The following is a 14,840-nucleotide window of genomic DNA, read 5'->3' on the forward strand; positions in this document are numbered from 1 at the left end:
ATGGGGGAGGGGTATATGGGGAGGGAGGGGTGGATCAGATGGAGAGGGAGAGGAGAAGCGTAACGATGGTGGGAGTGGAAACATCGAGACTTAAAGGATAGTGAAAATAAATTCAGGGGAACAAAGAACAGTGTGGTTAAGTGTTGCTTGTCTTTGTCAGAGTACTAATTACTCTAACACACTGCTGGATTTGGACCAGGAGGTGTGGGCAGGGTTGTGGCTGGCAGTGTGGTATAATGTGGTGCTAGGCGTTGAAGCTGGTTTGATTTGGTGGGATTAAAAGGGTGAGATTGTATGAACTGTTCACTTGCATGAGTTCCACTCCAGGATTTCAGTTCAAAATTCCAGGTTCCTAAGCCAGGCCAGTCCCAGTGAAGTATTGAACTTCAGAGTTACTATGTTTTAGATCGAGCATCAAACAGAGGCTGGACTGGTTTGGGAGATGTGTTGTCATGGCTGTCGATCTATCTTTAAGCCTCCAATCTTCAATGTAATCTTAGAATTAGCCAGGAGCGCAGTGACAAGTGTTTCAGAAGTATCCTACAAACAAACATTCTGAACAGTTGACTTGGAAAATCAAATTTTCAGTAAATTTACCAGTGAATATGAGACCAAAGCTCTTGTTTTTGTGTAAAACTGTATGAACTTTGTTCATGTTCCATACACATGAGGTTATTATCATTGACAGACAGTCCGCGAAGCAATTTTGGTGCTTAAAATTTTTAAAGGCTGAGTGAGAGTATTGGTCTATAGGTTATGTTTCAGAAAGGAAGTTGGAGATTATAAATTAGCAGAAAGGTTTTGGGGTCAAACATTTGGTGCGAGTAGATGCAGAGGGTTCGGATGATGACAGATCAGCAGTCCAGTGGGTGAGTCCAGGTTTGCTTTTTCAAATTGTGGACTTATTGGGTGTTTCTTGGTTGTTGCAGCAGTATCTCGATGCCATCGGAACAAGTTCTGAAGACGAGTCACTCGACCTGAAACAATGACTCTGCTTTCTCTTCACAGATGCTGCTAGACCTACTGAGTTTCTCCAGCACTTTGTTTTTGTTTCAACCTTCCAGTGTCTGCATTTCTTTGTCTCTTTGCCTTTTCTCTTGTGTGGCCTTTGATTTTAACACCTCCACTGCTTTTCCAGCAGTGATTAGGTAACTTGGAACAGATCCTAGAACCTAAATGTATATGTGGCCACCATCCTTGCTGCGAAACCATGAGAGAGCTCTTCACTAGAAGGTACTCTTGCATTTAACAGCACTGTTTGAAGAAGAGGTGGTGACTTGTAAAAACTGAAAGACCTGCAAATGCTGTAAATCAGAAACAAAAACAGAAATTGCTGGAGAAAGTGAAAGGTGCTATGTAAATGCATTTGTGTCTTTCTATTCTCTGCCTACTACAAGATCGTGTTGTACCTCTCACTAATATCTGTTCATTCTTTTTAAGTGACATGACTTTCCCCATCTCCAAGCAAAGTAGTACAATCTGTATGTGATGAGATTGGATAGATAGAGATAGTAGGAAATACACAGATGTGAGTGCACTTGAGTAGGCTGAATGATTAGTTTGTAAATGGTTCCTTTGTCAGAAGTGTAAATAGAAGAGAGTTTATTAGAATAGTTTATGACGCTGGCCTGGTACAATCTTTAGTGCATCAGTGGTTTGCACTTCTGTCTATCTCCCCGGTTTTAGTTGTAATGTGATACTGGCAAATATCAATTTTAAACAAAAGGGTATTTTGCACCAAAGTAACTTGTGCATAGTTTGGCCATGATCTGGCAAATGTATAAACTTGATAGTTTCTCTTGTCTAGACAACATCTGCCCGTTGGTGAGTAATGGATGAGATGGAAGGAACATATCGAGTGTTGCAGACTCCAGGGGCTCGACTTGGAACACAGACAAATGCAGCGATCAGTACATTGGAGCCAGGGCAAAGCCTCTCTCTGGCATCGTCTCTCAAAACCCGGGGCAGAGGGGTCCAACTTATGGTCCAGTTGCTGGATGATGTACAGGAACAAATTGAAGTTGAGGTGAGAATTTTGTTTTCAAAGTGGAAATTGAGTAGTTTTGCTAATTTTTAATTTATTTTTGGAAAGAATAATGGGAACATTGCCCATATATTCAAGAGGCATCCTTTATCTGCTGTTAGAAATTACAAGGTACAACAAAGCCAAGGTCCATCCAATCTGCCCATCACCAGTCTCCCCCAGTGATAATGGGTATGACACTAGGTCAACCCAGTGGTGGAGAGATTTGTGATCCAAGTTGCCTGCTGTACCCCAGCATGCCACATTTGGTCCACATCTTGTTTTCAGTTTACTCCTTTGTTGTAGTGTCCCATTCGATAACTTGATTGTATCTTCTTTGGTTGGATTGTGTGTTAGGTTTTGCATGACGTTGTTTGTTATCCCAGTGAGCATTGCAAAGATGGAAGTATCAAAAACATTTGCAACAACTGGTTAGATGATGCTTCAGAACTAATTCACTAATGTGAGCCAACACCATAATGATAGTGGGGGAGCAAGTTGAATAAATACCTGTAATCAAATAGATCACTCAAGTTGAACTAACTTCTTTGCGAAGATGGTGTTAATGGCCTCATTTTGTTCTGGCTGAGGTGCTGTATTTTTGTTATTAGCTCTAGAACTTAATCTAAGAACTAAATTTACTAATTTATGTCTCCATTATTTTTATAAGGTGAATTAATTTTCTTGTTCTAAAAGTGGTATGTTCAGTAGTACATTCTTTACCTATTGTCAATTAAATTTGAAATGCACTCAAAGTGTGAAACAAATTTCTGTTAGTTAAACATTAAGCAGAAAGGTGCCCGATTGTGATTGTTAATTGATCAGATGAGCAGAGAACAAAGTGACTAGAATGTTTCATTACACTGTCACATCTAGCAAAGGTTGTGTTGGGATATGCTTAGCTATGAGCATACAGTTGCTTGTCTAGTGAGCACATTAAAATTTGAGAGTTCGGACTCCTTTACATTGTCATTGGCAGATTTCATTTCCATATGTCAATACTTCCTCCTCCTCCTCCCACCCATGACCACAATGGCTACTAGGTAACTCCTCAGAAGATGCAAAGTATCATTATTCAGAATGGCTTGTTCCAATCTTCCAAAAACTTAACTAACTTCATCACTTCACATGTAAACTATGTTTATATTACAGCCTTTTAATAATGTGCAGCTGGATCAGATCCTTTATGGGTCACTGCTGCTTGAGTATTTTTTAGTTTTTAGTTTTGTTGATTAACAGAATGAGGGATATTAAGACATTCTAGCCATGATTAGGGTGCACAGTTGACTTTCAAGGTCCAACTGAGTGATGAAGAATTGAATTATGAGGATAGTCTGGTAACTGACCTCTTCGACTTGGCAAAAGGTGAGTTTGTTAGAAATCTATACAACATGAAATGACAGTCATCTTTTGCTGTAGTACTGTTTCAGGGATTCTCAAAATAAGGGCCATGGGTGAAAGGAAAACTTGAGACAGATGTTGTGAAGAATGTCATCACAACACCGAGCAATACTTTGATTGAGCCAAGACACCATTCGATGCATACAAAAACCTTGAAGACATTTAGGCTGTAGTTCCTTGATGTGATGGAGCATGTTACCAAGTAATCTAGATGACCTCTCTTATCCATGTCCTGTTTTGTCGATTAAATTTTATAGTCCTGAGAAATGTTTGGTTGGGTAAATAGTTCCTGACCTTTCAATGCCAGTTATCTCGGAACTAGAGATTGCAGGAGATTGGCCACTAGTATTAATACTGATATTTACTCAGCTCTGATAAACTAATGTTTAAGCAAGTTGAAGAGGGAATGTGGGTAGCTTCAGACAGGGAAGGAAGCAAAACTTAATGTGCAAAGCAGAAAATTCAGAGAATTTTGGAAAGCAAAAACGTTTGACATGGGACAAAAAAAAGCCCAAATGTGACTTAGTGGACCTGAGTAAGAGTCATATTTGGTTCAAAGACATAACTCTAGATTTCCCTCCACAAACACTGCTGGAACTGCAAGTGTTTCCAGCATTTTCTGTTTTCAGATTTGCGACATCCGCAATATTTTACTTTTAAAGAAGGAGTTTGGTTTCCCTTAATGTGAATAAAGCAGGTGAGCTGAGGATGCAGACTGACACATGGAAGTATGATTATCCAAACAGTCCTAGGGAGACAGAAGAGTAAATTTGGAGGTATATTTCTGACAGATGCCTCGGTCATCTGAGGAGATGTTAGGTCAGATGACTAATTGCTTGGTGTAAGGGAGGTTTAGGCGAGTTTTAAGGAAGGAAAGTGAGACAGAGAACTATAAGCAAGATACTCTAGAATTTGAAACATTGCCACTGGCACAGTTGAAATCAGAGGTACTTGAAACCTGAATTAGGGGAGTGTGGACATTTCGGATTGAGGTTTGTGAGCTGCAGGAGGTTACGGAGATGGGGAATGACAAGATGATGGAGGGAGCTGAAAACTGTGTTGAGGTCAGCAAGCATGGGTGAAAGGGCATCAGCTCAAGGCAAGGTACTGCAGATCCTGGAAATCTGGTTGGAATACAGAATGCTGCAGAAACACTCTGGCAGCATCTGCAAAGAGAAAAACAAAGTTAATGTTTTCAATCAGTATGATTGTTCTTCGGAAACTGTTTTTGTTTCTCCACAGATGCTGCCAGACTTGCTGAGTTTCTTCACCATTGTGATACGGGGGCTGGGACTAGCTGAGTTAAGATGTTTGAATTTTGAATAGTTGGAGGGTAGTGTTAAGAGGTTGGACTGGAGTACATTTGAAAGTTGAGACTAGACATGACAAATGGAAGTTTTTACATCAGGAAACCGGGTCAATGTGGCATTATTAAAGAACTGGAAACAGGTAATCTTGGTGATTGATTGTGAGATCAGACTTTGTAATTACACAATGTGACACCAAGTTTGTGAACAGATCCAAAGAAGAGTCACACTGGATTCAAAATATTAACTCTATTTCTCTCCCCACAGATGCAGCCAGACCTGCTGAGTTTCTCCAGCACTTTGTTTTTATTACTTAAGATTGTTGCCAGAGAGAGGGATGGTATTTGGAGTAAAAGTGCGGGGTTTTGAATTCCTAAATTGCATTCAAAGTTTTTTTAGTCAGTATATCACCACCCCCATCACCTTTCTGAATTTAGTTTTGGGGAATGAGGCTGGGCTGGTGAAAGAGCATGCATCGGGAGAGTTTTTGATGGTATTGATCATAATTCAGTTGATAGCTGTGGAAAAAGAAAAGGCAAAAGTAGGAGTAAAGGTTCTAAGTTGGGAGAAGGCAAATTTCACTATGCCGACGAGTGATTTTAACAAAAGTGGACTGGAGCAGCTACTTGCAGAGTAAATTGGTGACAGAGCAATGGGAGGCATTCACAATTTGTTTCAAAGATTTCAGGATGAGCATATTTTCACAAAGAACAAGGGTGGGACAGCCAAATCTAGTGTTTCCTAGATGCAGAACTGCATGCAGTGTGAAATGAGGCTAAAAAGGGAAGCCTGTGTCAGATAGTAATAGCTTAATGTTGCAGAGAGCCTAGAAAAGGGATAGTGGTGAAATTAAAAGGGAAACTTAGGGAAGCAGTAAAGGGAACATGGAAAAATACTGGTAGGTAAAACTGAAGCATTCCTAATTATCCTTTACAAGCTCATAATGGGCAAGAGGATATCCCAGAAAATGACAGGGTCTATTAAGGGCTAAGAACATGACCTATCTTTAGAGGTGGATTGTGAATGAGGTTCTTGATGAGTGTTTGGCAGTTGCTTTCAGAAACAAGGGGACCGATGCTGATGATGTGGTTACGGAGTGAGAATGTGAAATAATGATGTAATGAGCATGGTAAGAGAGAAAGTATAAAAAGTTTGACAATTTTGGAAGTGGATAAATTGCCAGAGACACAGGTTGTTGAAAGAATCTGAAGCTCTGACCACAATATTTTAATCCTCTCTGGCTACAGCAATGCTGCCAAAGGATTGGAGGACTGACATAATTGTACAGTTGTTTAAAAGGAGCGAGTGATAATCTGTGTGATTACAGGCCAGTTAGTTAACTTGTGTTTTGGCCAAGGAACCAATCTATCTAACCAAACTACCGCTCTGCGCTCAAAATCATTGTGCAAAAGGTTTATTGACCAAAACATCTGACCAAATTCACATTGAGATCTTTAATTTTCACAGGCTTGGACTGTGTTTTGAAGGGTGTGTGACAAAGTACAGATGGCCTAAAACTAGCTGCTGGGGTGGTAGTAGAGATGATCCATTCAACATAAACGGTCATACACAGTATGTCAAAATACTTGATAACACTAAGCTGACCAGTGTTTTTTGTTAAATTTGTAGGTTATCGAGCAGTTCAAACTCTGCTGATAATGCTCTTTTCTTCCATAAATTAAACAGTATCTCTCTACTTCTATCTTATCTGATTTGGTATATTAATGTTCTAGTTGACTCTTGCCAGTGGATCTCTCCTTTCCCAGAGCTCATTGTAACTCTTAGCAGCTGCCTTTTTGACTTCTGTCAGTCACTTTTTGTGGCCTCGTGAAAAATTGGGATAAACCCTTCACCCCCTTGGTTTGTCTTCCTTCACCTCCCTGGTTTCTTGCTGTAGTTGAAAGAATTGAGACTCAGCTGCACTGTCGTCAGAAATCTCCTGATCGCTTGTTGGATGCGGAAAAACTGCTTAATGTGGCACTCAACCGTCAGACCAGAAAGCATCACAGAATCCCTATGGTGTGGAAAGAGGCCATTTGGCCCATCTAGTCTGCAGTGACCCTCCAAAGAGCATACCATCAGAACCAGCCCACCCACCCTATCCCTGTAACCCTGCATTTAATGTAGCTAACCCGCCTAACCTGCACGTCTTTGGACTGTGGGAGGAAACCTGGAGCATCCAGCAGAAACCCACAGAGACATGGGGAGAATGTGCAAACTCCACGCAGTCAACCAAAACTGGAATTGAATCCGGGTCTCAAGTGCTATCAGGCAGCCCTAAGATCTTGTGTTTAATCCCTGATTAATGTTCTCTGGAAATCTCAGTGGTACAGAGGCTGATCTGGTAGTGAACAGATTGTGGGTTGACTGTGGGGAGAATTAATAATTGTTGATTGTCTTCCCTGAAGAAATGATGAGGGCGGGAAATAGGAATGATACTTTCCAACCGTTTATGAGTTTGAAAAAATATTTTGGGTAATTTGGAAGGGGCATCACTTTGTCTGGTTGAAATCTCTCATGTCCAAGGCTACCACTTTGTGCAGCAGTAACGATACACTACTTAGCAGCCAACATTTTTACATCAGGTGTCAAAGTCTGATAGTACAGCAAGCTGGGCTTTCTTCACATTGTAATATTGCTGACTTGTAGTAGCAGGGTCCTGCAAAAAGTGAGGTGAAGAACTTGTTAAATTGTTGCTTGGGATAATTTGATTTTTTTGAAATGTCTCTGAGAGCATAGTTCAGTATGATGGTGGCATGCTACGTTCTGTGTGGTATTGTCTAGGCAGAGGATATATAATAACTATTGACCTTGATGGACAGCTTGAAGTTGTGAACAGCAGGATGAAGATACTGTTGAAACCCTGTGGAGTAAATGACACTGGTTTAGGGAGGAAAGCTGGCAGGAGACTAGGAGAACTACCTTTTTCTCCAAGTGATATGGGATCTTTTAATGTACTCTTAAAACCAGCTCCACCTCCCTGATTAACGTTTTCCAAGGATGACTGCCTCAGTGTTGCACTATAGTGCAAAGCTATCCTTAGTCAATCAATTAAACCCCTGATTCTAGACCATGAGCCCTTATTTTTGACCAGTGTACCAACTGTTCTATGTGCACAGTGGAGATCAAATTCTGCGTTTGTCTGTACACACACGTGAAAATAATTCTGAGAACTAATTTGTGATTACTTCTTAGAGTGGTGCAGTGCTTATGGTTAGTACTGCTGCCACACAGTGAGATGGATTTGAACCCAGCCTCGGGTGACTATCTGTGTGGAGTTTGTACATTCTCCCTGTGTCTGCGTGGGTTTCTGCTGGATGCTCCGGTTTCCACCCACAGTCCAAAGAGGTACAGGTTGGGTGGATTGGCCATGCTAAATTGCCCATAGAGTCCAGGGATGTGTAGGCTAGGTGAGTTAGCCATGGGAAAAATGCGGGGTTAGGATAGAGGTCTGGGTTTATTTGGGATGCTGAATAGTCTCTTTCTGCACCGTATGCATTCTATGTTTCTGCAAATTCATAGAATCCCTACAGTGTGGAAACAGGCCCGTCGGCCCAACAAGTCCACACCGACCCTTGGAGCATCCCACCCAGACCCATCCCCCTATAACCCACACACCCCTGAACACTACGGGCAATTTAGCGTGGCCAATCCACCTAGCCTGCACATCTTTGGACTGTGGGAGGAAACTGGAGCACCTGGAGGAAACCCATTGCAGACACGGGGAGAATGTGCAAACTCCGCACAGACAGTCGCCCGAGGCTGGAATCGAACCCGGGTCCCCGGCGCTGTGAGGCTGCAGTGCTAAGCACTGAGCCACCGTGCTGCCCCATATTAGCTGCCATATTTCCTGCTTAATTCTGTGTTTTGGATTGCTCACCAGTGTCTGCTTTCAGTGAAACTATTTGAACCAGAGCAGCTGTCTTCATTCCACTCACCTGTTCTGTAAACAATTAGAATTGAGGAATGCCTTTGATCTAAGAATTGCTACTGACAAATATTTGCTTAATGATTGAGCAGTCTCTGCGCATTGAAAGGTGTGCAGTAACATTACAGTTCCCAAACACTCTGCTTCATTCGCTCTTTTCGGTATTTTCTGTAATTTTCTTGTTCATGATATCTTAATGATCTTTGTACTTGAACGGCCTGCCCCCCCAAGTCTAATTGGATGTCTATTTTCTAGCTTTTACTATGTAAAGAGTACTTTGTTCTATCTTTTATTGGTTCAGAATGGATGACCTGGCGTTTACTTACATTAACATTTATTTGCTGCAGTTTTGCCCATTCACATAATTCATTGATATCTCCAGTGTTATGCTTCCACCTCTAGTGCTTAAGATGTTGGTTAATGTTGCAATGTCAGGTAAATTTGGATATGTGGCTTTCAATCAATCACCCGATTTGTCAACAAATACGGTTAAGGCTTCACAACAGAACCTTGCCAGACACCAATACTCACATTGTGCAAGTTAGAGAGTGCTTGTCCATTATCCCCACTCCTGTGTCCTGATGTTCAACTTATTTCCAAAATAAGTCAGTAATTTGCTTTAAGTTCTATGAATTCTTGTCCATGTAAATAAAATACAGAGACAATAGTCACCTCTTCAAAAATATTCAGTTGGATTTTTCAGGCGTGACCTACCCTTTACTACTCTGTACTGATTACTACTTTTCCTTTTATCAACACTCCCCAGTTAGTCGAGAGTTTGTGTTCACTTACACTATCCTTCATTCTAGGCTTTAACCACTTCCTGCCAACACATGTTAGGCCTAAAATTCCTGGTTTACCTCCTCTTAGCCTTTTTTAAAAAAGCATGTGCACAGTTTCCCAAATCTAAAGGAGCACTTCCTGAGTCTAGAAAGCTTTGGAGAATAAAGCTGAGGAAGATGAAAAGGGCAGTTTATATTTAAAAAAAAGTTCTGTCTCAAGACTTTAAAAGCTTTCAGGGGAGGGTGGAAGATGTGGGAATGATTACTTGGAGTCTGCCCAGCATCTTCTAACTGAAGAATATTTAAAATTCTGAATTGTTATTCTGTTTCCAGTATTGTGAAATATGATCTTTGTCTGGGGGAATGTGATAATGGAAATCTGTGTGTGGTTTCATCATGCACTTTGTATTGCACACTGTGACACAGTGTGCAATACAAAGTGCAGGAAAGCATTATATAATGCAGGAAAGCATTATATTAAAAAAGAGTCCATTCTGTGGTCTAATGCTTTTTCAAAAAGTGATTAGAGTTTTACACTGCAGTGTGGTTGGCATTTGTTTGCAATAAATTTGTGTTCTCTTTATAGTATCACTGCAGGGAACACTTTCCTCATTGAGTCACTCAGTCCCTGTCATTGTTAATTGCCTTTTGGAAATTGTGTTCATTTGGTGCTTTCATCCTTCACATTTTTAGAACGATCAAAACTTGTGTTTGGCATTAGAGTAGGTATTCCAGCAGGAAATGAATTCCTCATGCTTTGCCAGTGGCCTGTTTAAAGTGGCAATGGTACCATACGTTTTATAGTTATTCATTTGTCTGGGAGTGATGTTCAATATCTTCTGTCTGCAATGGCAAATATGCTATCTCAGCCTCCATGATACTTGTCCATGTGCAAGGTTAGGTGGGGCTTACTATCGCTGCAGTCTACTCGGCGTGTATCTGGCAGAGAGGAATGGAACTTGTGTGGGTGTAGTTTTTTTTTGGACTGGTTGAACCTGTCTCTGATTCCCCAGTGTGTATTGTATTAGTAGCAGTATGTTTTTAATTAATCCTGCTTTCCATGCAAAGACCTGATGGTGGTAATCATTTTTCAGAGAGAGTGCAATTCTTTATATGTCATCTAGGCCTTTTGGAAAGGAGGTTTGCTTATTTTTGCATCATGAGATAATACTGCATTTCCCATATTCAGATGCCTCTGTACAAGCTATGCAAACTGTACCCTGTGATTCCATTACTTCTAAAGTTACTATGCAGCAGACTGAGGCCCGAAGCTTCTGGCAAAGCATCTCAAGCCAACTGCTAGATAGTGAATGGCTGACCCTTGTTATCCTCTCTATCTCTGGATGGTTGAGATTGAAAATCTGCCTGTTGGGGGTATAGAAGTTATCAAGGGTATGGTTGGTCTGTGATAATCTGACTGCTATGTCCACCTTGCTACAAGAAAGATTAGTGTTCTCTAAATGGTGAGAACAAGGAATGCTAGATGTTTCCAGATTTATGCACAGAAATTGCTAAAAAAACAAACCCAGCATTTTCTCCATTAACATCCAAGTTGTATTTTATAAAAGTGAACTTTTAAGCAAAACAGACTACAAAATGAAATCAAATTTCTCCATAAAAATTAATGTATAAACTGGAGTTACGTTCCACAATGAAGTTATCCACCAGTCTCCAGGGAGCCTTTATGCTGCTGAACTATAAACTGTCCCCAGTCCCTGGATGTGGGAGCAGTGAGTAAATGGTACTTGAGGCCCTTTGTAGTGAGGTGGAGGGCAGGGCTAATCTGATGCTTGAATTTGCAGACAAATCTCTCAACAGCACTGATCCATTGCTTTGCTGATGGCAAAGTGCAACTGTGCTGCCAACAACATAAGGAAGAAAAATGGAGATGCACATTGCAGAGGCAGACCCTAAAGACTAAACAACTTTAAAATGAAGCAGCTAAAAGTGAGATGATTTAAAGCAAGGACTATACAACTTAAAAAAAAAACTAATGGAGTTTTGGCCTTGTTGAATGCAAAGTGGTGGAAGTTCATTTGAACCTGTATAGATTTTCAGCCAGACCCCATTTAGAGCACTGCTTTCAGTCCTGGACATTAAACCTCTGGGAGAATGTAGCAGGCTTATGTGGAAGTGAGTGCAGACTCACCAAAATAACAGTTGCCTTGGTGACTTAAACTGTAAGGTCAGGTTGCATAGAGTAGACTTGTGTTCCCTGGAGTATAGGAGATTAATGTTATCTAATTAAGGATTTTAGAATGATTAAAGGATTTGGTAGCGTAGTGAGAGAGAATTTCCTCTGGTGCTGAAGTCCTTACAAGGGAAGTGGGTGGAATAATGTTCAAGGTGGTGTTAGACTGTTGAGGGGTCCAGAAACACTTATTCATACAAAGGGTAGTGTAAATCTGTAACTCTACCCTTCCCTACCAAAAGACATTTGATATTTATTGGATAAGATGTTAAAGGTTACAGGGTAATGGTGGGGTAGGTGGAGTTAAGATCCAGATCAGTCATGATCTAACTGTGTTATGGGACCAGTTCCAGGTATTCGGTGATCTGTCTTCTTGCGTATTTTCATCTCGTTCAATGTGATTTTTGATATTACTGGCCCATAGAGAGAGGTTTTGTGGCTAACAAGGGAAATCATAAGCCTGTTGTGGCAGCAAATCCTGGTAAGATATAATGATTGCAATACAGTTATGGAGTTATACAGCACACGTAGAAGTTACCTGGCCTGTTGTAGTCTATGCCATCACCCTTCAGAGTACACACCTATTTCTTGCTTAGTTCGAGTAGCCTTACAAATTGATTTCCATAAGTTTGAATTGATGTGGGATGTGTGGTGGAGGGTCATTGGTTGTGACTTCTCAGTGCCTGTCTGATTTTTGAGAGCTGTCTCATTGTAATTTGAAAGAAAAGCTTCTGTTCTGTTCTTTGCTGCTGTTTGTTGATCATTTTGTTTTAAGGATTTAAAAAGCATTAAGAAAAGACTAATGAGTCAAATCCCTTCCAGCTCATTTCTAACCCATTATAAACAGAAGGCTACTTTAGGTCAAAGTGTCCCAGTGATGTATTAGTAATGTTGGCACTGTATCCCTCATTTCTCAACCTCTTTGTGGCCTTAAGTGTTGCTATCCACTCCATCATCTTCCACAACCTCTCTTCCATTCTTCATCCTTGTAGCATTACCCTCTTGTGATCCTATTCATTTCCTAGTAGAGCAGCTCATCTCCTGTAATACTTTTCCCAGCCCTGAACAATTGACTGTTGTGCTTCAGTCCTTGGCTTCCTCTCATTCCTCATTTCATTGTTGCTTTTCTGCAATGTTAGGTATGGACATGCGTTCAGCTCCTATGCACATGCTGATGCTTACCTAACTTTTAACTGTCTGTGACCATCCTTGACTCCGTGATTGTTGATGTATTGTGTGGCAGCCTAAGCAACATTGCAAATGAGCTGGAGTTGTTTTTATACTTAATGTTACCAAGGTTAGTCAATTTGGTGGTTACCAATTACAGTGCCTCGCCACTAGTTTCAGTTTTGTACCTGTTCTTTGAGCTGGCTTTGAGGTTTCACTTCTATTATGATACCATCTTTTTATCTTTTTTTGCATCTGCATAGCATAATATTATTCCTACCATGACCTGAGTGCTGCTAAGGATCTCAACTCTTCTGCCGTGATCTTGAGTTCACCAAGTCACTCAATTTTATTGCCTGCAAACTATCCCTCATTCAACAATGCTAACCTATTATTATTGACCTCCTTATTTGTAAATCTTACAGTAAGTTCACTCTAGATGTCTCGAGTCTTATGTCCTGTGTTATGGATCAGACTGGACCCCCCCAAATTATATTATGGAGATAGACTAGGTCCTAACTTTTAGATTTTGTAAAAGGCAAGAGTGAGGTGCTGTGTTCCAGATGTGATTCAAATGGTCCACCACTAAGCTTTAATCAAAACAGTTTATTCTTACAACACAGTTAAAATACAACAAAAAAGAAGGGCATAACTTTATCTTGTTAAGTATTTCAATAGAATAATGTATTATTTAACCACATCACTAGCTGTTCCAATATAGGTAGCATGCCATAAACACATCCTTGGCAAAAGCAATTCAGTATCATTTATCGTTCTCATGTGCAGTCTGTCTCCAGTCCAGAAGAAACAAACACCAAAGGAAACAATCTGCCCCTTTTGATTTTTAAGAGGACTAAGACTTCAGTCGAACAGTAGAAAACTCAAGCGTTCAGTTGTGGTATCCAGCAAAAACTTACTCTACTGACTGAAAGCAAAACTAAAGTTTTATTTTTCAGTCTGTGTGAGCGTAACCCCACCCATTCATGATTCTTTTGTCTTTTTAAAAAAAAATCCTATGGCGAACTCCAAGCTGTTTACCAAATGCCAGTCTGGACGAGACGTTTTGGCAGTGCTGTGATAACAGTCGTCTGTAAGAGAAACAGGACAGAATTCATCTCTTAAAGGCACAGTATCAGCACACCTGTTGAAATGCATGGAAACATCCTGCGCCATTGTCCACCATGGAGCAATTGGTCACCCTGTGCTGACACTTTTGAAGTTCTCTTTGCAGCACCCTTTTGCATACTACATCGCTTGCGTCTTAAAGTCTCCTAATAACCTAGCCTTCGCTCATCTGTCAGCTCTGGCTCAGTTGGTAGTGAACTCGCCTTTTGATTCATAAGGTTGTAGATTTGAGTGAGATTCCAATTTGATACCACAGTGGAAGTGCTACACTGTCAAACACCTGATCCTTTGGATGAGATGTTAAACCAAGAACCTGCCTGTCCCGAAAGGTGGACTGAAAAGATCTCTTGTTATTTTGAAGAGCAGGGGAATTCTGGTATCCTGTTTAATGTTACCCATTAACTGGCATCCCTCTCACTATCACACTGCTGTTTGTGGACGTTTGCTGTGTGTGAATTGGCAGCTACCTCTGTCACACTACAATGATGACTACACTACAAAGATATTTCGCCGGTTTTAAAGGCATGACTGGCGCTCTATTTATCATTTACCATATTGAGGGAAATTGGAAGAGTTGAACAGAAATGTAAAGCTCAGATGGATGAAAAAGGCCCTGAGCAAACAGAGACCAGTGAGTCGTATGCCTTTTCAGCTTGCTGTCCTCTTCTGCAGTAAATGGATCAGATACTGTCAGGCCCCTGAGCCACACCATGTGATATGTAACATAGAGTTTCCACCAAGTTCTTGTTCAGTGTACTTTCTTTCTTCCCTATAAGTCTAGTATTAGCATGGAATGGTTTTGAGAACAGAGTAAGAGAAAGTGCTATGTAGCTTTAAGCGAAACTATGCTTTGGAGATGCATGAGCAATCGGAGCCTCAATCTGCTGCCAATTGCTTTTGGATTGCTTCCTGCCAC

At 40.8% G+C, this 14,840-nt stretch overlaps 1 protein-coding gene across 4 annotated transcripts in view; it reads left to right on the forward strand.

Moving 5' to 3' along the window:
• farp2 (FERM, RhoGEF and pleckstrin domain protein 2) overlaps positions 1-14,840 on the forward strand; it is a 162,678-nt gene that overhangs the window by 5,228 nt on the left and 142,610 nt on the right. For all 4 annotated transcript variants that reach the window (XM_048604214.1, XM_048604215.1, XM_048604217.1 and 1 more), the window contains exon 2: positions 1,808-2,026. In XM_048604214.1, coding sequence (XP_048460171.1) covers positions 1,832-2,026 — 195 coding nt within the window. In that variant the 5' untranslated portion in view covers positions 1,808-1,831. The remainder of the gene's footprint in view (positions 1-1,807; positions 2,027-14,840) is intronic.

Source organism: Rhincodon typus, chromosome 13, assembly GCF_021869965.1.
Source record: "Rhincodon typus isolate 14 chromosome 13, sRhiTyp1.1, whole genome shotgun sequence".
Lineage (NCBI taxonomy): Eukaryota > Metazoa > Chordata > Chondrichthyes > Orectolobiformes > Rhincodontidae > Rhincodon > Rhincodon typus.